Source organism: Geotrypetes seraphini, chromosome 13, assembly GCF_902459505.1.
Source record: "Geotrypetes seraphini chromosome 13, aGeoSer1.1, whole genome shotgun sequence".
Classification (NCBI taxonomy): Eukaryota; Metazoa; Chordata; class Amphibia; order Gymnophiona; family Dermophiidae; genus Geotrypetes; species Geotrypetes seraphini.
Genome location: NC_047096.1, coordinates 57,853,767 through 57,879,810, shown reverse-complemented (window position 1 = coordinate 57,879,810; position 26,044 = coordinate 57,853,767). Strand labels below are relative to the sequence as shown.

Sequence of the window (26,044 nt, the reverse complement as noted above, 5' to 3'; positions counted from 1 at the left end):
GTTTTCGCTTTCTTTTAATTACAGTTAACAGTACTTTTCTTTTTCAGTAAAAAAAAAAAAAAAAAAAAGAAGATTATTTCCTCCGGCGGGTCGAACGGGCCGGCCACGTGGCTCAGGCCCACCGGCTTCGACCTCGCGGCGGAGATCTTCCGGCCTATGTCCCGGCCAATCACCGGGTTTAAAAAGTGCAGCAAGTGCCAACGCGCGATTTCACTCACGGACCCTCACTGGCGCTGTTTGCAGTGTTTGGGCCCTGACCACATCCCGAAATCGTGCAGGCCTTGCTCTACCCTTACGGCACGCTCATTCAAGCGGCGTTGCCTATTGTGGGAATCGATGTTCAAGATGGACGCAGCTAAGGATCCCTCAGCCTCCACTTCATCTGATACCTCCCCGGTTCGGGCGAAACCGGCATCGACCCCTCCTGCATCGAGTGTGGTGAAACCGGCATCGCTCACCCCGACACCATCCACGAGCTCGACGTCGGTGCCTGCCCCGGTCTCCTCGGTTCAGGTACCTCTTCCTTCCACAGTGCCACCAATGGTCATCAAAGTGCCGAAAGCTACTAAGCAGAAGCACTCGGCCTCGAAGGAGCGCGATGTCCGTGCAGGAGGACCCCCTTTCGGTGCGGATCCCTCCCTATCGGCTTCGCTACGGTCCGTGCTGGAAGCTCAATTCGTTGAGCTCATGCAGACCATCGGACCCGGGCTCATCGCTGCCATACAGGGTGACCTCCCGGTACCGGTCCAAAGGGGCGGTCCGCCCCCTCCCCCTCCCCCACACCGTTCGACCTCGACAACCGACGAGGACGAACGGGGGAGGGCGGCGATGCCCACGCGGCAAGCCTCGCTTACCGATATGCCGCCATTAGAACCCATTACGCCTCCGCGCCAACATGGGACCAGACCTCCGATCGATACTCGAAGCCCTGGGCATAGTCAGGAAGAGTTCTTCCGTACTCCTTACCAGACTTGGGTAGCATCGCAAGAACCCGCATCGCAAACCCAGTTGCGATCCACCGCTTCCAGCCCTATCCACTTGGGGGCCTCGGGAGACCATGCGATGCACAGATGATCCCGATCCCCGTCCCGCCACCGAGACAGGCACCGATCGAGACACTCATCCTGGCACTCCTCACGCCATTCGGAGGTGTCACCGCAGAAAAAACTGCAACGTAGGGGATACTCCTCATCAGAGGTGTCCCCTCCGAGGGGCCCGGAGTACGAGGAGACATCGGTGCCCGACTCTCCTTGCCACTCCCCGATGTCCATGGACCTGGAGGCCTCCTCCTCCTCCAGCCCGTCCCACAGACCGACGCTGGCGGAACAATTGTCCTTCTCATCATTCCTCCAACAAATGGCGGATGATCTGGATGTGACCCTTGACACGGGCTCCCGATACTCCAAAGAGTATCTGGACACCATGCATTTACCTAACCCTCCAACGGAGTCGCTTCGGCTCCCCTTGCATAAATTACTGGACCAGACCTTCATGCAGTGTTTCGAAACACCGTATTCCATACCGGCGATCCCCAGCAAACTCGATGCTCGATACCGCATCGTGCACCATAAAGGATTCGAGGGCCCTCAACTCTCCCACCAATCCCTACAGGTCGAGTCCTCCCTTAAACGCTCTCATCCCTCCCAGGTCTACGCCTCTGTACCGCCAGGCCGAGAGGGGAGAACGATGGACAAATTTGGTAGAAAATTCTACCAAAACTCCATGATGGCGTCACGGGTGCTAAACTACAATTTCTTTTTCTCTTCCTATCTGGAGTTCTTCTTGCCGGTACTCCGCAAGTTCACTCCGTTCATAGACAACCAAGCTCGATTCGAGTTCGAGGAAGTGGTAGCCTCCCTCTCCCAATTACGCCTCCAGCTGATGCAATCCTCCTTCGATGCATTCGAACTCTCGGCACGCGCCGCCGCAAGCGCGGTAGCTATGCGTCGCCTGGCATGGCTCCGTACAATCGATATGGATCCCAACCTACAGGACAGACTCGCCAACGTACCATGTGCTGGAGCTGACCTGTTCGATGAGTCTATCGAAACTGTTACCAAGAAGCTGTCGGATCATGAAAAATCTTTTCAATCCATCCTGCGGCCCAAACCCAAACCTCAACAGTCTCGACCTTCCAGGCCACCCCTGATTTACCAGCGGCGTTACATGCCCAGACAAACGCCTGTTGCGAGACAGCCTGCGAAGAGACAACCTCCCCAGAAGTCTCAGCAAAAACCTCAGCCACCGGCTGTACCTAAGGCTCCCCAGCCCTTTTGACGCCCCTCCCGGGAGCATAACCTCGGCCTCTCCCATAGGGGGCCGCCTCCATCTTTTTTACCATCGATGGGAGGCCATAACCACGGACCTATGGGTCCTCACCATCATAAGAGAAGGATACTCTCTTCAATTCCACCGGGTCCCCCCGGACCATCCTCCAAGAGAGTATCCTTCAAGCTCGACGCAGACCACCCTTCTTCTTCAGGAAGTCCAAACCTTACTTCAGCTTCGGGCTGTCGAACCGGTCCCGTCAGACCAATTGAACCGAGGGTTTTACTCCCGGTACTTCCTCGTCCCGAAGAAAACGGGCGACCTGCGACCCATTTTAGACCTTCGGGCCCTCAACAAGTTCCTGGTCAAAGAGAAGTTTCGCATGTTGACTTTAGCTTCTCTATACCCCCTCCTCGAGCAGAACGACTGGTTATGCTCCCTGGATCTCAAGGAGGCCTACACTCACATCCCCATTCACCCGGCCTCCCGAAAGTTCCTCAGATTTCGGGTGGGAAATCTGCACCTACAGTATCGAGTGCTACCATTCGGCCTATCTTCGTCCCCCAGAGTCTTCACAAAGTGCCTGGTGGTAGTGGCCGCAGCACTCCGGGACAGGGGTCTACAGGTGTTCCCATACCTCGACGACTGGCTCATCAAGGCCCCGTCAGCCCCAGAGGTCACTTCGGCGGCCTTGGCTACAACCTACTTCCTCCAGAATTTGGGCTTCGAGATCAACTTCTCCAAGTCTCATCTACAACCCACCCAGTCCCTCCCCTTCATCGGAGCGGTCCTGGACACCACCCGACTCCGAGCATTCCTGCCTCTGCAACGCATGGAGTCTCTTCTTCATCTCTGCCAGTCGGTGTCTACTCGCCAAACCCTACCGGCGAGACAACTGATGGTGCTCCTGGGCCATATGGCCTCCACAGTACACGTGACACCCTTTGCCAGACTCCACCTAAGGATCCCCCAGTGGACCCTGGCATCACAGTGGAATCAGACGTCCGATCCACTATCCAAACACATCTTGGTCACACCTGCTCTTCGGCAGTCTCTACTTTGGTGGATGACCTCTTCGAATCTATCCAGAGGTTTGCTGATGCACTCTCCCCCCCATCAGAAAGTTCTCACAACCGATTCGTCGAATTATGCATGGGGGGCCCACCTGGAGGGTCTCCGCACCCAAGGATTCTGGACCAGTGCGGAAAGACTACACCAAATCAATCTACTGGAACTCAGAGCCATCTTCAATGCGCTCCAAGCTTTCCAACACCTACTTCACGACATGGTAATCCTCATTCGCACAGACAATCAGGCCGCCATGTATTATATCAACAAGCAAGGAGGCACGGGCTCGGCCCTCCTTTGCCAGGAAGCTCTACGAGTCTGGGACTGGGCGGTGCGCCACAACGCCCTACTCAGAGCAGTATACATCCAGGGGGAGAACAACGTCTTAGCAGACAAACTGAGCCGTCTGCTACAACCGCACGAATGGACTCTCCATTCCAGCCCCCTTCACCAAATCTTCACGCAATGGGGGACGCCTCAGATAGACCTCTTTGCGGCTCCCCACAACTCCAAACTGCCTCAGTTTTGCTCCAGGATCTACACTCCTCATCGCCTCGAGGCAGATGCTTTCCTACTGAACTGGGGGAAACGATTTCTATATGCGTTCCCACCATTCCCGCTGATCCAGAAGACTCTGGTCAAGCTGAAACTCGAACGGGCCACCATGATTCTAATAGCTCCTCGGTGGCCCAGACAACCTTGGTTCTCCCTCCTACTTCAACTCAGCAGCAGGGAACCAGTACCACTTCCAGTGTTTCCTTCACTACTTACTCAACATCAAGGATCACTGCTTCATCCCAACCTGCAGTCTCTCCACCTGACAGCTTGGTTCCTCTCAACGTAACCCCTCACCAATTCTCACAAGAAGTGAGGGAGGTCTTGGAAGCTTCCAGGAAGCCCGCCACTCGACAATGCTACTCCCAGAAATGGACCAGATTCTCCTCATGGTGTGTTTCTAAGTCAAAGTAACCTCAGCGAGCTTCCTTATCCTCCGTGCTGGACTATCTCCTACACCTATCGCAATCTGGGCTCAAGTCCACATCCATACGAGTCCACCTGAGCGCTATTGCGGCGTTCCACCAGCCCCTACAAGGGAAACCCCTCTCGGCCCATCCGGTGGTCGCCAGATTTATGAAAGGACTCTTCCATGTTAACCCTCCTCTCAAACCACCCCCAGTAGTTTGGGACCTCAATGTAGTCCTTTCCCATCTCATGAAGCCCCCGTTTGAACCACTCAACAGGGCCCCTCTTAAGTATCTCACCTGGAAAGTGCTTTTCCTTGTAGCCCTTACGTCCGCTCGCAGAGTCAGCGAACTCCAGGCATTGATGGCGGATCCACCATTCACAGTATTCCATCATGACAAGGTGGTCCTCCGCACTCATCCGAAATTCCTGCCTAAGGTGGTCTCCGAATTTCATCTCAACCAATCCATTGTACTTCCAGTATTCTTCCCTAAGCCCCATTCTCACCACGGAGAATCGGCCCTTCACACTCTAGACTGTAAACGTGCCTTGGCTTTCTACCTGGATCGCACCAAGCCACACAGAACCACTCCTCAACTTTTTGTCTCCTTCGACCCTAACAAGTTGGGAAGACCCGTATCAAAGCGCACCATCTCTAATTGGATGGCGGCTTGTATCTCTTTCTGCTATGCCCAGGCTGGATTATCACTTCCTTGTAAGGTCACAGCCCATAAGGTCAGAGCAATGGCAGCCTCAGTAGCATTCCTCAGATCAACACCAATCGAGGAAATTTGTAAGGCTGCCACCTGGTCCTCGGTTCACACATTCACCTCACATTATTGTCTGGATACCCTCTCCAGACGGGATGGACAGTTTGGCCAAACAGTATTGAAAAATTTATTCTCTTAAGTCGCCAACTCCCCCTCCATCCCACTGAGGTTAGCTTGGAGGTCACCCACTAGTGAGAATACCTGCCTGCTTGTCCTGGGATAAAGCAATGTTACTTACCGTAACAGTTGTTATCCAGGGACAGCAGGCAGCTATTCTCACGTCCCACCCACCTCCCCTGGGTTGGCTTCTCAGGCTAGCTACCTGAACTGAGGAGACACGCCCGGATCTCCGGGTAGGAAGGCACCGGCGCATGCGCGGTGCGGGCATCTAGAAACTTTAAGTTTCTACAAGCAACACGTGCTTGTGAGACGTCCGTACCGGGGCTCTGTCTGATGACATCACCCACTAGTGAGAATAGCTGCCTGCTGTCCCTGGATAACAACTGTTACGGTAAGTAACATTGCTTTCTTAGACCACAAGGTTAGGTTAAAATCTACTCAAAATTCTATCTTTTTCGCATCGGTGCCATATTTATGGAAATCTCTCCCTTCTGATTGGTTTTAAATCTACTACAGGTACATAGTAGTTTCATTGCATGCCCCCTAGATTTTGGGAAAGAGTAAACAAGTAATTCATATTTACCTGTTCCACTTCACTCGCTATTTTATAGACCTCTAGTTTTCAAGTTTATTTAGGTATGTCTAAGCGGCTTACAATTTTAAACTAGGGGAATTGAATGTGTCACACAAGACATGACACTGAGGAGAGGGGGGAAGAACTATAATGTTTAATAGGATAGCCCAAGCTGCCATCTCCAGCTCACTTCTGCCCCAAGAAGGTCAAGAGGGGAAAAGGAGTCAGGTATGTGTATCAATGAAAAGAACGGTTTTCAGGTCAGTTTTGAATTTATCTATGGATGACTGTAACCTACGCTAAGAGGAGAGTAGGTTCCAAAATTCAGGGCCCCTTAGTCATATTTCCCATGAGCCGTCTCTTCTCCAGGCTGAAGAGGCCTAGCCACTTTAGCTTTTCCTCATAAGGAAGTCAGCCCAGAAATAGCTAAGAAGAAAAAATTTAAATTGAATCAGGTTGGGCAGACTACATTGACAATTCGGGTCTTTGTCAGCCGTCATCTACTATGTTACTATCCCATCCTTTAGATCAGGGGTATCCACACTTTTTCGGCTTCCAAGCTACTTTTAAAATGACCAAGTCAAAATGATCTGCCAACAATAAAAAATTTTTAAACACACAAAGCATACTGTACGCAGAGAAAATGTTAATTATCATTTATATTCCGGGTTATTTTCAAAGAGGTCAAGGCAGATGACTCTATGCACTGTCACCTCAGTAACAACCATACAAAAATAGACAAATACCCCCTTTCCCTTTTTACTAAACCACGATAGCAGTTTTTAGTGCAGGGAGCTGCGCTGAATGCCCAGCGCTGCTCTCGACGCTCATAGGCTCCCTGCGCTAAAAACCACTATAGGGAGCCATAGGGCAAAATATAGACAGCAGATATAAATTCTCAAAAACGGACACATTTGGATCACTAAATTGAAAATAAAATAATTTTTCCTACCTTTGTTGTCTGGTGATTTCACGAGTCTCTGGTTGCACTTTCTTCTTCTGACTGTGTATCCAGTCTTTCTTCCCTTCTTTCAGCCTGCTGTATGCTTCCAGACCTCATTCCTTCCACCAACTTTTTCTTCCTCTCTCCCAGCCCTCCTTTCTTTTTTTCTCTCTTCATGCCCCCTCTCTTTGTTTCTTTCTGTTTCCCTTCTTTCCTTCTGTCGCCCTGCCTGCCCCCTTTCTATCTTTCTCCCTGCCCTCCCCCAAGCCACTGCCATCGGGGAACAGGCCCCAAAGCCACCGCTGTCCCAAGCTCTCCCTGCTTCGGGCCGATCAGCATTCCTCTCCCCAACGTCAATTCTGCCATCGGAGAGGAAGTTCTGGGCCAGCCAGGCAGCGATTGACTGGCCTGGAACTTCCTCTCTGATGGCAGAATTGACATCGGGGAGAGGAATGCTGATCGGCCCGGTAGATCGGCCCGGGATGGGCTCCGTGATCGACTCACTTTGCCTTTGCGATCTACCAATCGATCGCGATCGATGTATTGGGCACCCCTGCTTTAGATCATTTCTTGCTCCCTTCTCTATCTTTTCTAATTCCGCTGTATCTTTTTTGAGATGTCGACCAGAACTGCACATAGTATTTGAGCTGCGGTCACATCATGGAGCTTGATTAAAGTATATAAAACGTTGCATAAATACAATTTTTAAAGCCAGTCCATAAATGGGAATTAAAAAAAAAAAAATCCTCCCTCCATACTCCCCTCCCCCAATCCATTTCTATTAAACAGATAAGATTCTCACAGCTAACAAAAAGCCTTGGAGTAGAATTAAGCTTACGTATGATAGAAATATCAAAAGGAAGAAAATACAGAATACAAAACTGTAATTTAGCTTTTGTTTGAATACAAATTCTAACAATGGCCTTACTCATCCCAATTACCTTCCTTTAACACATTTGCAAATAATTATTTAATGTTCCAAATTACAAAATCCAAGAACTGCTTTTAAATTATGGTTCTTTCAGGTTAGGCAGCCATAGGTCAGTACTGTAAAGATTTTCTTAGCAGAACTGTAAAAGACATAACTGGACCGTAAGAGTCCCTGACACTGGGCTTCATTGGGGGTCTGTCTGTCCTTTTTTTTCAGCTTCCTGATTGGGCGAGAGAGGCCGGGAGAACAGAGCGAGGTGGCACAGCTGATCCAGCAGACGCTGGAGCAAGAACGCTGGCAACGTGAGATGATGGAGCAGAGATATTCCCAGTACACAGAGGAGGATGAAGAGGTGAGAAAAGGGAGGCACTTCCACAGGGTTTTTGATACTTCATGATTCCCTTCCCTTTCTCAAGAGTTCAGTTGCCATTGGCAGTAGAGAATGACACGGGGAACTCATTTTCCCGACCCATCCCTGCAAGTTCTTTTCCTGCCCCTGCCCCATTCTGGCAAGTTCCATCCTCATCTGCACAAGCCTCAAATGCTTTAAAATCATAAGTGTTTGAGGTTCGTGTGATTAAAGCAGAGCTTACAGGAATGGGGCAGGGATAGTGAGAAAGCTCATAGGAACGGAACGGGACAGGGAAATTGAGTTCCGGTGGGGACATTTGTCCCCATGTCATTCTCTAATTGGCACCTCAGCCAGGTGAGATGGAGGTCGTGCTTGCCGTCAAGTTGAATGGGAAAGAGCCTAAGAGGAAGAGTGGGTCAGGAGGAGGATACCAGAAGCCTTTCTCTAGTGTAAAATTTTACATTTCCAATCCATCATTTTTGAGTTTCAAGCCACGTCAACCCCCAGAGCTCACACCTTCACTGGTATGGGGTTTGCATTTTGTCTCTGAAGACGCTGTTTTGCGGTTAGACAGTTGATGCATCTATTGTTAGACTATTGTGTTCAAATCCTCTACTACAGTGTTTTTCATCCCCTGAAGAAGGATGCCAAAACTGGGATCCTAGTTGGGACACTCTGGGAGATCTTTTTACCAAGATGAACATTAATTTATAGACTTTTTGTGATTTTATGATTTTTACTGCAGAAGTTAACTAGGCACCAGGAGATATTGAGGCAACGGCAGTATCAGGATCATTGGCAAGCCTAGACACAGATAAAGCCTTTAATAGAGTGGAGTGGTCTTTTCTTTTCCCTACATTATCTCCTTAACTTTAAGGACACTAACTTCGAGAGCATGGGAGATTTTGTCTGAGGCGCTGCAAAACCAAGACACAACAGATAATATGGAGGTAATGCGGTCAGCTCTGAAATCTACTCTACAGAAAACAACCAACCTCTTTATAAAAACCGTGAATAAACGGCAGAGAAATAACAAACCCCAATAGTTCTCTGCGGAGATCTCGGAACTCGTAAAACAGAAGAAAACAGCATTTGTATCCTACAAACAATCACAACGACCAGAAGCCAAAGAAGCTTATCTAGAGAAATCTAGAACTGTTAAAACAGAGGTCAGAAACGCCAAACTCTGGCTGGAAGAAACTTTAGCTAGGAATATTAAAAAAGGGGATAAATCATTTTTCAGGTATGTTAGTGGTAGAAAGAGGACTACTGACGGGAAAGTGCGCCTGAGAAAACCCAACGGCAACTTTGCAGAATCGGACTCCGATAAAGCCGAACTACTGAACAAATACTTCTGCTCAGTATTTACCTGTGAGATGCCGCGCCATTTTTGATCTGCTAAGGGCAGGTCATGCTGTTCACACCCAAACTGACAGACCCCCTGAAGAAGCCATAATTGGCGAAAAGGGTCCCATCGGGCTTTCTGTGTATAGGCTCTGCGTTTGTGCCAAACCCCAAGCGACCAGTTAAAAGATAAGTGCTGCTGGTCATATTTAGATATTTTTGCTGCACATATTTTAGTGGGGGTATTAGAAGAATGTTATTAGAGTGTTGAAGAGATCACCTGCTTAAAAAGTATATGAAAACCCAATGAAAGAGAAACTGCATAGCTGCCACTAGCTGTTTCAATGCTCTTATTGAACAGTGCAGGCTTCTGAGGGTTTCATATAAGAAACATACACTCTATACCGATTGTTTCAGCCAAGTGTAATAAGTTCGTGTTTGTTTTTCAAAGTGAATAAAGCCATGGGACCGGATAAGATGCACCCCAGAGTACTTAGGGAATTGAGAGGTGTCCTAGCAGAACTGTTAGCCAAGCTCTTCAATTTTTCCCTGAGCACGGGAAAAGTCCCATTAGACTGGAAAACAGCTAATGTCATTCCGCTTCACAAAAAGGGATGCAGGTCAGAGACTGCAAATTACAGGCCAGTAAGTCTTACATCAATAGTGTGTAAACTTATGGAAACATTGATTAAACACAAATTGGATATGGTTCTGGACGATGAGAGGCTGAGGGACCCCCATCAGCATGGATTTACAAAGGGAAGGTCCTGCCAATCCAATCTAATCAGCTTTTTTGACTGGGTAATGAAAAAACTAGATAAGGGAGAGTCCTTGGATGTAATGTATCTGGACTTCAGTAAGGCTTTTGATAGTGTCCCACACAGTAGATTATTGAACAAGATGAGCTCACTGGGACTAGGAGAAACATTGACTGCATGGGTTAAAGACTGGCTCAGTGGTAGACTTCAAAGGGTGGTGGTAAATGGTACTCCCTCTGAAATGTCGGAGGTGTTTAGTGGTGTATCGCAGGGATCGGTCCTGGGTCCAATCCTATTTAATATTTTTGTACGGGATCTGCCTCAGGGACTTCAGGGTAAAATTGCATTATTTGCCGATGATGCTAAATTATGCAATGTAGTGGGCGGAGGTACTGTGCCAGACACTATGACACAGGACCTACTTTTACTGGAGCAATGGCCTACTATTTGGTAACTGAGTTTTAATGCCAAGAAGTGTAAAGTTATGCACCTTGGTAGCGGAAACCCATGCAGAACCTACACTCTGAACAGTGCGACCTTAACTAGAACTGTTACAGAATGGGACCTGGGAGTAATCATTAGTGAAGATATGAAGACGGCCAATCAAGTGGAGAAAGCTTCATCCAAGGCTAGACAAATGCTGGGTTGCATCCAGAGAAGTTTTGTCAGCCGAAAGCACGAAGTGGTAATGCCGCTGTACAGGTCCATGATGAGACCACATCTGGAATATTGTATTCAATTTTGGAGGCCACACTATCAAAAGGATGTGCTGAGAATGGAATCGGTTCAGCGAATGGCCACTAGGATGGTTTCAGGATCAAGGATTTCCCATATGAAGAACGCCTAGGTAAGTTGCAGCTATACACTCTCAAGGAACGCAGAGAGAGGGGAGACATGATAGAGACGTTCAAATATGTTACTGGCCGTATTGAGGTAGAAGAAGACATCTTTTTCCTCACAGGACCTACAGCGACAAGAGGGCATCTGCTAAAAATCAGGGGTGGGAGATTTCATGGTGACACTAGGAAGTATTTCTTCACCGAAAGGGTGGTTGATCGATGGAATGATCTTCCATTTAAGGTAGTAGAGGCCAACAGCATGATCGATTTTAAGAATAAATGGGATAAACATGTGGGTTCACTTCGAGGAAGTGCTTAGGGGGTGGATTATTCGAGTGGGCAGACATGTTGGGCCAACGGCCCTTTTCTGCCATCATACTCTGTTTCTATGTTTTAATGGTGCGAGTCAAAGAATAGTGTCAGTGTAAAAACAAAATGGGAATCCCTGCTCTTGTATCAAGGAAGCTAAGAAATATATTGGAAAGGATTTGTGTGATGACAGAGCCCTGGGGATACCGCAGGACAGGTAGAAAGGAGGTAAACCATTTGAGAACTGAACCAGAGAGACTGAAATCAATTAGGCATTGAATGAGGAGACGGATCAACCAGACTGATTGCAGATGACAAATCAATAGGGCTAATGCAATATGTCCACCATCAATTAAAGTGCAGTTCACTTAACAGTCCCGTCAAAAGGGCTTCTGTGAAAAAGCTAATTAACATGGACATGGGCGATAAATACCGTATTTTTTGCTCCATAAATGTAGAGGAGGAAAAACCAAGGAAAAAAAAAAAAAATTCTGAACCAAATGGTGTACCCTGTCCCACCACCCTGCCCTGTACCCCCTCTGGTGGTCTAGTGGTAGGCAGACAGACAGCCTCCCCCCCACCCCCCATTTTTTTTAAATTCCGGCAGTCCAGCAGAGCAGTTCCTAGTCGGGGTCCACTAAGGAAAGGCGGGAGCCAGTGTTCCCACACTAAAGGAAGGGGCGCATGTGGCATGCTCGTTGTCATGGTGACGGCTGGTTTGGCAGCCATGCAACCATCAGCAGAAACCTGTCTTTTCCCCTCCTCTTTCATTTTGCTAAATTGAAGTCTGACAGCATGCGCAGTCCTTGGCGTAAACCCAGTGCTAGACCGCAGGAATTTTAAAAAAAAAGGTACCAGGGAGGTGTATATTCGCTCCATAAGATGAACCTACATTTCCACCCACTTTGGAGGGGAAAAAAGTGCGCCTTATAGAGTGAAAAATACGGTAGATTTTTTTTGTGTGTGTGTTTTGGGGGGGGTGGGGGCAAGTGGAATTAAAAAGTTATGAAAAAAAACTCACTTTGCTGAGATTTGAGAGAAAAAGGACAAATTTGAGACTGGTCTGTAAATCATAACATGTAGATCAAGGGAGTGTTTCTTCAGATTATTTAAGTACATGTGCTTACTACTGAATGCCACATGCATCCTACCCAAACTCTGCTCCTACACTCACTCAGAAATTTGCTGCCTTCAACCTGTCCCCAGAAGTCTTCTCTCTATAGCGTCCTGCCTACCCAGGAACAGGAAGTTGCTCCAGAGAGAAGGCTTCTGTTGCAAACCAACCATAGCAGGCTTACCTCATGCTGCTGGCTGGTCTGAAGCTTAAATTTCAGCAGAGCCAGAGGAGGTAGATGGGAGACAAGGGAGAATACCCCAGACAATGTAGGAAGCTGTCCAGACACCTGGAAAATACTCTAAAAAGAGGGCATGTCTGGGTAAATCTGGACTTCTAGTAACCCTAGCCTGTACCTTCCATCACCTCTAAAACAGTTCTGTACCTAATCTGCTAATCCTCTTTCTGTGCTATTGGCACTGCCTCTGGAACAGTCATTCTGTCTTCTAGCAGCATTTGGCCGTCAGTAAGTTTGAGTCATGCAGCTTTGGAACGCCTGCCATGTTCTCACTGTCTCATGAGAGCAGTATGGGAGTTTAAGTGGTGAGATCCACATGATGCCGGAAGAAAACAAAGCAACTGTTTTGAGGCAGCATGAGCTGAAAGCCTTCACAGAAGGTGAGGGAGAGAGAGTGTTAGTGGAAAGTGATGCAAGTGGAAAAGAGGAACCTGAACTATAGCTATGTGATACAGGGTTCTGTGTTAGCAGTCACTGACCAGGAAAAGGATCTAGGTGTCATTGTTGACGATTCGTTGAAACCCTCAGCTCAATGTGCGGCGGCTGCTAAGAAAGCAAATAGTGTGTTAGGGATTATCAGGAAAGGAATGGAAAACAAAGATGAAAATATTATAATGCCCTTGTATCGCTCTATGGTACGGCCGCACCGCGAATACTGGGTGCAGTTCCGGATGACATATTGAAAAAGATATAGCAGAATTAGAAAAGATACAGAGAAGGGCAATGAAAATGATAAAAGGGGAATCGGGGGAGTGGCCAAGATGACGGCACATACTTGGTGAGCTCTGCATCTCTTTAGTGCTGAGCTGCGATTCTTCTGTTATTTTTGGGGAGGGAATGGTTGGGAGGGAGCTCGGGGGAATTAGCTTTTTAATTTTTTTTTTTTTTTAACAAAACAAAAGTTATGTGGGTGCTGGCAATATTCAGAGCCTGCACTCGTATAGCTAAGCAGCTTAATTTAGGACAGCTTTTGCGCTGAGCTATGCAGGTGCGGCTCTGAACATTGCCAGCAGCCACATAACCCAGGGCTCCTCCCCAGTGCTGCCTCTGATCTGCCCACTTTTTAGTTGGGCGGTCTGAGGGGATATTTAGCGGCACTCTCCGATTAAGTACTGCTGAATATTCCTTCTTAGGTGGCCAGAAGCAATTTAAGCAGGCAGGAGAGCTTCCTGACTGCTTAAATCGCTCTATCAGCCCCATTGTAACATATTAGATAGAGTGGGAGCCCACAGGGACAGTTAGAGAAGAATGCTTACATAGAATTGTAGGATATGCAGAATATAAATGATTAAGAAATGTGGTATAAAATACATGATCATGGTCTTTTTCTTTGGCATTTCTGGGACATCAAGCATAGAATCCTGCCCAGCACTGTCTTTAAAGACTGAAAGTGCCCCTGATGCAGACAGTCTTGCTGCCGAAACATGTTGGCAATGATTGAAACACCTCTGCGATAGGACAGTATATATCGGGCCTGCCACCAAAGATTGCTTCATGTAATAAATACTATATTTATTTGACATTAGTTGTTTCCTTTGCCTGCTTCTTTTCTCATATTTTGACCTCCAGCTTTTTTTGTGCCTCTTAGTTTTTTCCATTCCTGCTGCCAGTGCCAGAAGATGGCCTTCAGCAACCCGCAATCTTGTATCTTAAAAACCTTTGTCAGCTCAATAAAGTTACTCTTTGGGTTTATTTATAGCACATTCTATCTTTGTGGGACTGAAGTTTACATGGCATTTCAGGCATTTCACGTGATTTTTTTCAGCATGGTGTTTACTCCTTCTGGTGGTGAGACCTGGGCATGACAAGGTTGTGTTTTTATACTTCACACCTGTGCCTGTGGGTATCAGAAATTGTAAAACTACAGAAAGATATAACTTCTCTCTAATTTCATTATGAGGGGATTGGGGTGGGATCCTTTGTTTTGCAAGGGTGGAATAGGAGAGAAAACAAAAATGGATATAAACTACAGTTGTATCAGTAAGCAGAAGTAGAAGGATGCAGGCACACACATTCACACACATAAACACACACACTGGGCTAAGACAGAACTGGTAGCGCATGGGCAGCAGGAGAAAGAGCGATACAGACACACACTGAGCACCTCCCCACCCCCTCCCAGTCACAGATAAACAGGAAGGAAAGGGAGAGCAGGAGGATCACGAGCTATCAGCATCTGATCTTAATTCTCAGAAGCTTGTCAAAAGAGCTGGGGAAAGCTGAAAAGAGGTTTCATCTGAAACACTTGGGTTTGGGCACTGGGGAAGGGCATCCTTGTAGGATGTGATAGATTTGAATATTTGGAAAACAGTAGGTTGATGTGTGCTCTTCACTGGCCAACGTATATTTCATCTCAACGTGGTGAGCGCAGGGCTCACTGCTCTCCATGTCAAGAATCAGGAAAGATATTTTCACCACAGTGCCAGCCTCAGATACTTCCTCATTGGCATTTTTGGGTCAAAACTGGACCAGGAATACTAGGCAGAGATTTTTCCTATTTGGGTATAACTTTATTAAACAACTGTAGAAAAGAGTCATATAAAATTGTACTACTGAATACATCTATCAGGAAGTTCTGCTTCACGCAACGAGTGGTGGACACCTGGAATGCTCTCCCAGAGGAGGTTATTGCGGAATCCACCATTCTAGGATTAAAAGCAAACTAGATGCACATCTCCTTACAAGAGGCATAGAGGGATATGGGTGACTAAAATTATGCCAGGTGTACACCTGGCTGGGCCTCCGCGTGTGTGGATCGCCGGACTTGATGGACTGAAGGTCTGATCTGGAGATGGCAGTTCTTATGAAAGATGGTACATGGGGATAAACAAAGCCTTTTTTTTTCTTTTTTTAACTTAGCTTCTTATTCATGGAATGCTTTACCTGCTGTAAGAAAGGAGAAGAATTATAGAACATTGTAAATTATAGGAATACCCCTTCCGTGGCTACGCCCCATTCCGTGTTCTTTGCAAGTCAATTTTGGCGTGCAATGTTATAGAATAGCACACAGAAGTGCATGCAAATTCAAATAGTTGTGAATGCAAGCCAATAATTGGTGTTAATTGTCTCATTAAATAATTACTTTGTACATGCATCTCAGGACTGTGCCCAAAATTGGCATGAAAATTTCAGTGACCTTTATAGATTCCAGGGGTTAGTATGCAAAGTTGTACACAGAAGTTATAGAATACTGTGCTTAACTTGATTGATTAATGAGCACCCTTCTCATCAGATTTCCCCTCACAGGTTGTTTTAGAGCTTCAGGTATCGTGTAATTTGTGTTATCTTATACAGGACCACTGAGGAAGGCTGAATATTGCTGAAACACGGACCATGTGGGGTCCTCTTTGTGAGCAATGAATATCTATGACACACATTTTGTACCCGATATAAACTTTGAGGGTGCTTTTATCTGATATTTTGAATTAACATACTTCCTGGACCACTGGAGACTTGTGTTCCTCCTTTTGCTTTAAAAATTGACGGAATTGGAATTAACAGCCTTTATTGGTGCAAATTGGCTTTAAAGCTTTTTTTGGTTTAGCTCCCAGTTATCTAGCCTCCCAATTTAATTTTTATAGATCTAAAAATACCCGTAATAATTTTATGTTTATGTACCCTTCAGTTAAGGCCTGTCGTTGCAAGAGATTTTTCAATAGGACACTTGCTTTTCAATTGGGGAAAATGAACTCTTGATTAAGCCCGCTGATCTGTCAAATGGATTCTTATTGTGTTTTTAGAAAGTAGTTAACAAAAACTTATAGGGTTTTTAAAAAAATCATGCATTTTTATCTTATTATTATGTTTTACCCAATTTTATGTATATGTCACTGACTGTACAGTTCTTCTTCTCTGTTAACCGCCTGGAACCTCACGGATGGGCGGTTTACAAGAATAAACTTATTATTATTAATCCACAGTGACCTACATAACTGCCCTAATTTGGTATTTTATTATTTATTTACTTTTAAATATTTCTAAACTGCTTAAATCTAATTGGTTTACAAAATACACGTATCATACAAATAGACAAAACCAACTCATCCATAATACTGACCATTAATATCACAGCTCATTCAGTTAAAAGCCCCAGTACTTTCTTAAATTTCTCGATGTCGGAAAGTAACCTCAATAGTCCTGCAATCAAAATGACAGATGCTCTTGTACATCTGTTGATAATCACAACGTTCCCTCTGACCTTAAAGATCTGCCTATAAGTTCAAGGGGGTGTGTGGATCTGTGAGGGGCATAGGTGATCCAGGGGTGTGCTCGGCACTTGTGCAAATGGGTTATAGAATATAGAATATAGGTACAAGCGTTTACATTGGTCATTGAGCTAGAGTGAGTGCTTATTCCACCAGTGAGGCGTGCAAGTGCACACTTATTCTAGAATCCTAGAAAGACTGTTGCTGCTATGGAATTCTCACTTAGCGTGCATCATCCTAATCCATAGAGAATTTCCCCCTTTGTGTTTATGGAGGGTCCGATATTCAGCATTTTGCAGACCACCACCAGCATTAAACACACAAATTCAATGCTGGGCCATGTCTGGGCTTCGGCATTAAATTTCTGGGTATCTGGAGCCAGTTAATTTATTTATTGCAGGCTTACCATACCGCTTTTAACTGTAAGAGCAGGACAAAGCTGTGTACATTCTAAAACAAATCAGTGGCTTAGCTACGGGTACAACGGCACTATACTGCCCTAATCCCTCCCCTCTCCGTAGCCTCCCAGCATCTGCCCTTCTAAGAACCCCTTTCCCCTCTGGTATAATTTACATTCATCCCCGACACCAGCAGTGATTCAGTTCTGCAGCCGATCCCAGTCCTCCGGGTTTCCCTCTGCCACAGCCCACCCTCGCTGACATCACTTCCTGTTTCCTGTCTGGCAAGACATGGCAGAGGTAATCCCAGAGGGCCAGAGTCAGCAGCAGAACTGAATCACTGCTGGGGACAGTTGTAAATTGTACAGTGGAGGGAGGGGGCTATGAGATAGAAGGGTAATTCCAGGAAACCGTGGAGGAGAGAGAGGAGATATACTAGTTGTGGGGTAGGAATAAAAAGAATTGTATTTTTTTCACATCTCTGGAAGTTGGGGGTTTGGAAGGGCCCATCCAAGTTAGTTGTAGGCCCGTCCAAAACACTGGGTTTGGCTACGTGATTGAAACAAATACATTCAGCACTTAACCGGCTATGAATTACCACATAAACATAGGACTGCCTATTTATGCATTGACCTTGGCTGGTTAAGTACTGAATATTTCCTTTCATCTGGCCAATTCCACATCTGGAACACCCTCCCTTCCCCTCCCAAATAGCTGGTTTTCAGTTTGGTACTAACCAGCAGTAGCTGGTTAAGTTAGGATTAAGAACATAATTGCCGCTGTTGGGTCATACCAGTGGTCCATCATGCCTAGCAGTCCACTCACACGGCAGCCCTTAGGTCAAAGACCAGCGCCCTAACTGAGACTAGCCTTACCTGTGTACATTCTGGTTCAGCAGGAACTTGACTAACTTTGTCTTGAATCCCTGAAGGGTGTTTTCCCCTATAACAGCCTCTGGAAGAGCGTTCCAGTTTTCTCCCACTCTCTGGGTGAAGAAGAACTTCCTTATGTTTGTACGGAATCTATCCCCTTTTAACTTTAGAGAGTGCCCATATTTTGTCTGTAAAAAACCAAGGATATGTTGCCCCACCCTGTTCCAGTCACAGACCACTCTTCCCTGTTTTGCCCCAGCCTCATCCCATTCTGCTCCAGCCCTGCCCTCACATGAACTTTGTCTCCTCTGATCTCAGGGCCACATCTGGAGGGCCTTTGAGCATGCAGGGATGCGACGAGCAACAGACAAACTGCTAGGTTTTAGAAATCCCCTGGGCACCCGGGCAGCCCTCTAGAAATAGGACATGTCCAGGTTTTCTCAGACATCTGGTAACCCTAGGTTAACTGCCACTGAAAATTATCAATTAGCCCCAAACAGGTGATTTAACCTGCCAGGAGTCATTTCTGACTGATTAAATCACTTTACATATTGTCCCCAGCAAAGATAATTACTATCTCTGGATTTATAAGCATGGTAAGCAATGGCTTCTGATGCCCAGGGCATAAGGCTTGTATGTTGGATTGGAGCTGATGATTTCAGGTTTGTGTTACAGACAGGGGAATACGCCACAGATGAAGAAGAGGAGGATGTCAGTCCGGTGTTCCCAGGCAGTGAAATGGCCATTGAGGTCTTTGAATTGGCAGAAAATGAAGACATGTTGTCCCCTGTCGAAATGGACCCTGAGAAGCTGGTTCACAAGTTTAAGGAGGTGGGTAATGTGTGCCTCTGTATATGTGAGAGAACCTGTGTGTGCATTTATATGTGAATGTGTGTTTGAGAGTGATGACCTATGTAATGACTGGTAACACACAACACGATTAATTGTGATTAAAATTTTTAATCTTCCTGCAGCCCTACTATTCTTATATGGGAATCCTAAAATAAGGGCATTGTGACTTTCGGTAGTGTTTGGACATGTAGGGGTTAATTCTGTAAAATAGGTGCTACCAGTTGCATACGTAAATTAGGATAAAGGCTTAAATGACAGACAGGCAGAGTTAAATCTCCAGGAAAGGGAAAGGGGATGGGACTTGATGACCTTTCTGTGATCACAATCAAAGTAATTCACATTTTATATACAGGGACTTATTCTGGGCCAATGGAGGGTTAAGTGACTTGCCCAGAGTCACAAGGAGTTGCTGTGGGAATTGAACCCAGTTCCCTAGGCCACTGCACTAATCGCTAGACTACGCCTCCAGACACATTTATACCAGCTCTATGGCTGCAGATATCTCAGTTACACCAGTATTCTTTGAAGGGGAGGAAGTGCCTGATTTCCCTTATAGATTATGCTCCAATCAAGCCCTTTAGATGCTCTATATAGGGGCACATAATTGCTGCAGTTGTCTGGGTCTTGCCCTGTCTAAGTGGAACTAATGTTTCAGCCATCGTGCTGCAGCTTTCTTCAGGGTACGCTGTGAGGGTTACATTTTCTCTTTATATATAATGGCTTGGTTCTCAAACCTGATTGGCTGGGGTTTGAGATGGTGATTTCCTCAGGAAAGAAGGACTGAGGTGGGAAATTAAGGCAGAAAAGTTTGCTGGTAACAAATTTGAATTTTGGCGGGAAAGTTCCATGGTCACAAATTTGAAGTTTGGCGGGAAAGTTCTTTGGTTACAATTTCCACTTACTCAGACACGGCAAGACCTGGACAACTGCAACAATCATGACACAAGCCGCAAAAGCCTGAGAGAATATATAGGTGCATAGTAATAGAATTAACCGGTGCATAGTAAATTCAATCCAAAGCCCTTTGCAGTTAGCGCAGATGTCCTTTTGAAATTCCTTGTGCATATCTTTCCTCATTGATCCATCTCTTTGACTTCCTATTACAGCTTCAGATCAAGCATGCGGTCACGGAGGCGGAAATTGAACAGCTGAAGAGGAAGGTGAGTCAGGGCATGAGAAAGCGCACAGGTTAGGGAGAAAGTCCTCTATTGCCTCTTCACCCCTGAACCTCTCCAGGTTGATATTCAAAGCGACTTAATCAGCCAGCAACAGCTCCTCGACGGTTAAATCACCTGTTCAGGGCTAACCGCTAATTTTCAGGGGCACTTAGCCAGTTAGTGCTACTGAAAATAACTAGTTAGCGCCAAACTGAAAACCAGCTGTTTTGGGGGCATTCCAGGTGCAGAGTCAGCAGTTGGCCAATTAAATGATAATATTCAGCACTTAACCAGCCAGGTTAACTGCATAAATAAGACCGTATAAAAGTCAGTCCTGTCTTCAGTGGCGTAGTGAGGGTGACCGGCGTAGTGGCGTCCCTCTCCGACCCTCTTCCTTGCCCCCCCGCCTCTTCTCCGTACCTTTTTAACTTCAGCACAAGCAGCGACAATCTTGCTGCCCGCATCAGCTTTGGAGCTCTCTCTGACATCACTTCCTCCCAGAACTGATGTCAGAGAAAGCACCAAAGCAGACGCTGGCAGCAAGTTCGTTGTGCCAAAGTAAAAAAGGGGCATGGGCATATGTGGGTGGCATGGAGAGATGTGGGAAGGGGGCGGCGAATAGGAGGAGGGGTGCTGGCTCCCCGAGGAAGACTGCCCTCGGGGTGGACCACCCCCCTCACTACACCACTGCCTGTCTTTTTGCGATGCCCATGGCCAGTTAAGAGCTGAATATTGCACTGAAGTAACTATGACCCCGATGCACAAAAGGTTTCCTTGCTAGTTAGAGTGGTTGAAACCAGTTTTGCTTGCAAGAAAATTCTCCTGCCAATGCTGAAAAGGGTCAAAGCAGCCACCGAGAATCCTATGCTAATCCATTACAGGGAACTCATTAGTATTATAATGAGCACTTCAACTAATGCGCAGGAAAAAAACAAACAAACAGTTTAGCAACCAAACTTTAACGGCAGACCCTGAGCTGTTGTAGTCTTACTTTCCTGTCAGTGCCTGGGCGCTGATTGGCTCTGGCGTTGACAGGAAAATAAGTCAGAAGCTCAGACCTGCCACCTAGAAAAATGCTTCAGATTCCTCCTCCTGCCGAGCTCCCGCTCCCGTCCCCCTCGGAGCCCCCGTCCCTTCCCATGAACCCAAAAACAAAGCTTCCCCCCATGCCGTGTCCCCCGATACTCCTGACCCACCGTTCTTTAAAAAGAAATTGGCAAGAGGGATGCCCACTGCCTCCTATCATAGGTGTAGGATCCCCCCATGCCGAGGAACCCCACACACATCTTATTCCGACAATGGGCAGGAGAGAAACATAGAAACATGATGGCAGATAAAGGCCAAATGGCCCATCTAGTCTGCCCATCTGCAGGAACCGATATCTTTCTCTCTCCGAGAGATCCCATGTGCCTATCCCAGGCCCTTTTGAATTCAGACACCGTCTCTGTCTCCACTACCTTTTCCGGGAGACTGTTCCACGCATCTACCACCCTTTCTGTAAAAAAAGTATTTCCTCAAATTACTCTGGAGCTCATCACTGCATCCTTAACCCTTACTCTGGAGCTTAACTGCATCCTATGCCCTCTCATTGCAAAGTTTCCTTTCAAATGAAAGAGACTCGACTCATGCGCATTTACATTACGTAGATATTTAAACATCTCTATCACATCTCCCCTGTCCCGCATTTCATCCAAAGTATACAGATTGAGATGTCAACTCCCTCCTGCCTCTGGGCCCGCCTACTCAAAATGGCCGTCCTGCCCCTCCTGGTGCATTTTGGGATGCACTGGAAGGGGCCTCAGGCCCTTCCCAAGAAGGCAGCTTAACCAGCAGGCAGGGAGAGCAGGGCTGCTGTTTAGTTTTTGGGAGGTTTTTTTTAACAGGCAGGCAGGAGGGGGAGCTGTGCTAGTGATTGCTCTTCTGAGCAAGTGCCAGGCACAGTTCCTTCCCCTTTTATGGGCGATGCTCCACACAAATAGCATGCATATAATTTGCATGCTATTTTGCCGAGCATCACTAGTAAAAGAAAAATTGCTCCTACCATGGCACTTTTACCATGGTGTCTGGAGGTTTGTGCTTCGGAGCCTATATGTTAGCCAGCTCTGGCAATTCAATGTTGGTGCCTGGATATGGCTCAGCCTTGAATTTCCAGATTTAAAACCAGTGGTTGTCAGCAAAATGCTGATCCCTAGTGGCTGAACATCAGTCCCCTCTTGTTTTGGTGTTGGGCGAACCAGTAGGACATCTTTCTCTGCCCACTTTCTCAGCCCTGCTTTCTTCTCAAATGTCCCCTTCCCTCTCTTCTCCACTGCTGATCTCTCTCTGCCTCTCACTTCTCTTTATGACTGCTGTTTTCTTCCCTTTTCTTGGGTGATGCTCTTTCTTCTCTCTCTTTCTTGACCCTTTCCAAAATTTTTACTTCCTCTCCTGTTACAAACCAAATTTCTGAAGGGTGGAAATTATGCCTATTGTATACCCATGAAGCAAGTCATTGAGAGTTGGGGCTGATTGGAAGGGAGGTTATAGGGTGCTTATTTTACATTTTATTTACTTAAATATTTATATACCATTTATAGCCTAAGTGGTTTACATTCAGGCACTCAAGCATTTGTCCCTAATCTGTCCTGGTAGGCTCACACTCTCAGGACAATGGGGGATTGAACCCACTACCTCAGGGTTCTGAGGCTGTAACTCTAAACGCCACAAAATCCACATGAAAGGCTTTCACTCATGAACAACTATTGCTGTTGAGTTCTGTAGAAGGGAGAGGGGTTTTCTTTTTTCTCTCTTTCTCTTTGATTCCTCTCTCCCCTGTTTCCTGATAATCTTGATTGGATGATGCTCGCTAGTGCCCCTTCCGCTTCCTGTCTTGTCTCTTCTCTCGGTGCAGCTGCAGTCCATCGAGCAAGAGAAGGCTCGCTGGCGTGTGGAGAAGGCACAGCTGGAGCAGGGTGTAGAAGAGAACAAGGAGAGGATGGAGAAGTTGGAAGGGTACTGGATGGAGGCCCAAAACCTATGCCAGGCTGTGGATGAGCACTTAAAGGAAACCCAGTCCCAGTACCAGACCCTGGAGAGGAAATACAACAAGGCAAAGCGACTTATCAAGGAATATCAGCAAAAGTAAGAACCAGGGGAGGGGTTTCTCATGTAGCCTATTCCCAGCACAAATCCCAAGAGAGATATTTTCAGCTGAAAACATGGGATTGACAAAGGCTTTATTCTTCATGGGAATTTGAGGATGGTGTACAAACCAGAGAAAAAGGCTTTAAAGCCCATAGGGAATAGGAAAGGTATAGAGAACCCAGCAGATGGATCTCAATGTGAATCGGAGCCAGTTCTATGGCTGCTGAGTACCCCTGTATTGTAAAAGGCAAGGAGCCATTTTTGTGTGTAGTCTGGAGTTTTGAAAACAAAAGTTTTGTGCTCAAATACTTTATTAATACAGAGTTTTTACTAAATGGACAATTTAACTCAATTAGAGGGGTCATAAAAAAACAGTAAGAGCCTATTTGATGATATCATGCTGCAGTTATAAAACAACAACAAGAGATACAATTACAATTAGTCAGGTGGACAGTGACAATTTCTGTTTTAGTGATTAAAATACTGCTTCCTTCAATAAAATGTTATTACATAAAAATGGACCTCTGTCTTCTTAGGGAAATTGAGTTTCTGAAGAAGGAGACAGCTCAAAGGCGTGTTCAGGAAGAGTCAGAAGTGGCTCATAAGGAGGAAGTAGATAAACTGCAAGAGAAGGTGAGTTTCAAGGTCATCCAGAGAAACTTAAGCAGAGGGAATGGCCTTCTGAGCTAAGGAGGTTGGGAGGTGGTGGGGCGCTGCATCATGAGTTGTGTAGCTTGATGGCTTGAAGTTCAAACATTGTAGCTGAGATTACCAAAGAACCTAGGAGTGTTATGGAGATATACCAGGTGTCAAGCAAGGGGAATATTAGAACTGAAGATTAGATTAGAACTGAATTTCAAGGAGAGCCAGATTAATAAATAAATTGGATTAGGACTAAGATTTTTTTTTTAAATTTAACAAACTTTACATGGCACTTTTCTGAACAAAGGACAATAGTGGGCTCAAAGCAGTTGGGTTTTAATAGCATTTCCCGCTGGCTTTAAATTCTTAGGGATTAGCTCAGCAAGACTTGGCTTTGTATCATGACATCTATGAACTTTGAATTAATTTAAAAAATAAATTAAAATAGACCTAAGTCTATGTAGACAAGGTACTACAAACCCAGCCCTAAGTAATCTTGGTTGATGTGACCTGAATCGCACTGAGCATAGTGATGTTTTAGGCCCCATTTTGCTATGTCTTGGAGATAAAGTGAGTATTTTTGACTGGTTTTTGAAGCCACTGCTATTGCCAAGTTTCCAAGTTTATTTAAAATTTGATAAAATCGCTTTTTCAGAATATCAAAGCGATGTACTATAAAAATAGGTCTTAAGAAGTCCAGCGTAAGCAACCTTCATGCTCTGAATATATTGTTTAAGGTGTTCTACATGTCCCGTAATAATGACTAAATGTGCCCCGATGCAGGCAGTCTGCTGCCCAAACATATGGGGCTTTCAATAACATGTCTACTTCTGCATACGGCCCACGACTGATCCAGAAGCCATCCCTGTGAGGTCAGAAGGAAGGCTTCCATGTCAGTCCTGGGCTGTGTGTAGGAACCACAGCCTTGGCTTTACGAAGAGAAGTGTGGCTGGGAGGAGGGAGCCGGCCATAGGAGGTAAACACCTGCAGGATCAGGCAGGGAGGTACGAATTTGGGACGTGGAATGGAGGGAAGAACGACAAGGGGAGCATTGGGACATGGAAGGGAGGAAGAGGGGGCATGTTGGCACTGGAAAGGAAAAGCAGTGTCATGTTGGGGCACAGAAGGAAGGGAGGGAGCACAAACTTCGGACAAAGGCTAGAAGGAAGGAAGGAGGGAGGGAGTATGAATTTGGGACACAGAATGAAGGGAGGGTGGGGGAACAGGAACTTGAGACATAGGATGGAACAATGGAGGGAGTGAGGGAAAGAGATGCTGAGGTGGGGGAGGGAATAGAAAGAGAATTGTTGGGCATGGGTGTCTGAGTGAGAGGGAAAGAGATGGTGCACAGGGGAAATGAAGAAAGAGGAGAATTGATGGGTATAGGGAGGGAGAGAAATATTGGACATGGTGGTGGGAGAGGTGGGAGGTGCAGATGCATGGGGAAGAGAGTGATGAGGGAGAAATGTTAGATGTGGTAGTGGTGGAGAGGGACGGACAGATGAAGAACAAAAAATAAGTGTAAATCTCCTATCTTTTCTTTATTTAAACTACAGTACTTTATTTTTGACTGTTTCTTTAATGTTTTTATAGATTGTACTGTACAGGATCCAAGTTTAATTCAACTTAAATTCAACTTAACGGTTTAAAAAAACAGAACTCATTCTTAACCCGGGGACTGCCTGTAAAACATTTTAATAGACAGAATAGGGTGTAAGCAAAGATGAAACATATGGTAGGTAACATAGTAAATGATGGCAGATAAAGGCCAAATGGCCCATCTGCAACATCCACTATCTCTTCCTCTCCCTATTGGCTAAGGCTCTTTACACCTGCATTGTGATGTCATAGTAACATAGTAAATGACGGCAGATAAAGACCTGAACGGTCCATCCATCTAGATTAACTTTTTTCTTCTTTGATATTTTTGGGCCATAGATTAAAGTCCACCTGGTATTGTCCTAGGTTCCAAGCTCACTCCAGCCTATCCAACCATCCTGTTTACCATAAAGTCTGTCCAGTAAGTTAGTGGAGTTCCCATTGATGCCCTCCCCAGCCCATCCTACACCAAATCATCACATATAGGACAGACCATGCACATCTGCCCAGTACCGGCCTTAGTTCTTTAATTTACATTCTTCATTTTATAATTAGAGATCCTTCTATGTTTATCCCATGCTTTTTTAAATTCCATCACCATTTTC

The 26,044-nt window shown here is 46.1% G+C and overlaps 1 protein-coding gene across 1 annotated transcript in view; it reads left to right on the top strand.

Moving 5' to 3' along the window:
* Nucleotides 1-26,044, top strand: part of PPP1R9B (protein phosphatase 1 regulatory subunit 9B) — a 65,674-nt gene that overhangs the window by 36,200 nt on the left and 3,430 nt on the right. The window contains exons 5-9 of the mRNA XM_033918589.1: nucleotides 7,854-7,989; nucleotides 18,742-18,897; nucleotides 20,025-20,078; nucleotides 22,966-23,195; nucleotides 23,735-23,831. Coding sequence (XP_033774480.1) covers nucleotides 7,854-7,989; nucleotides 18,742-18,897; nucleotides 20,025-20,078; nucleotides 22,966-23,195; nucleotides 23,735-23,831 — 673 coding nt within the window. The remainder of the gene's footprint in view (nucleotides 1-7,853; nucleotides 7,990-18,741; nucleotides 18,898-20,024; nucleotides 20,079-22,965; nucleotides 23,196-23,734; nucleotides 23,832-26,044) is intronic.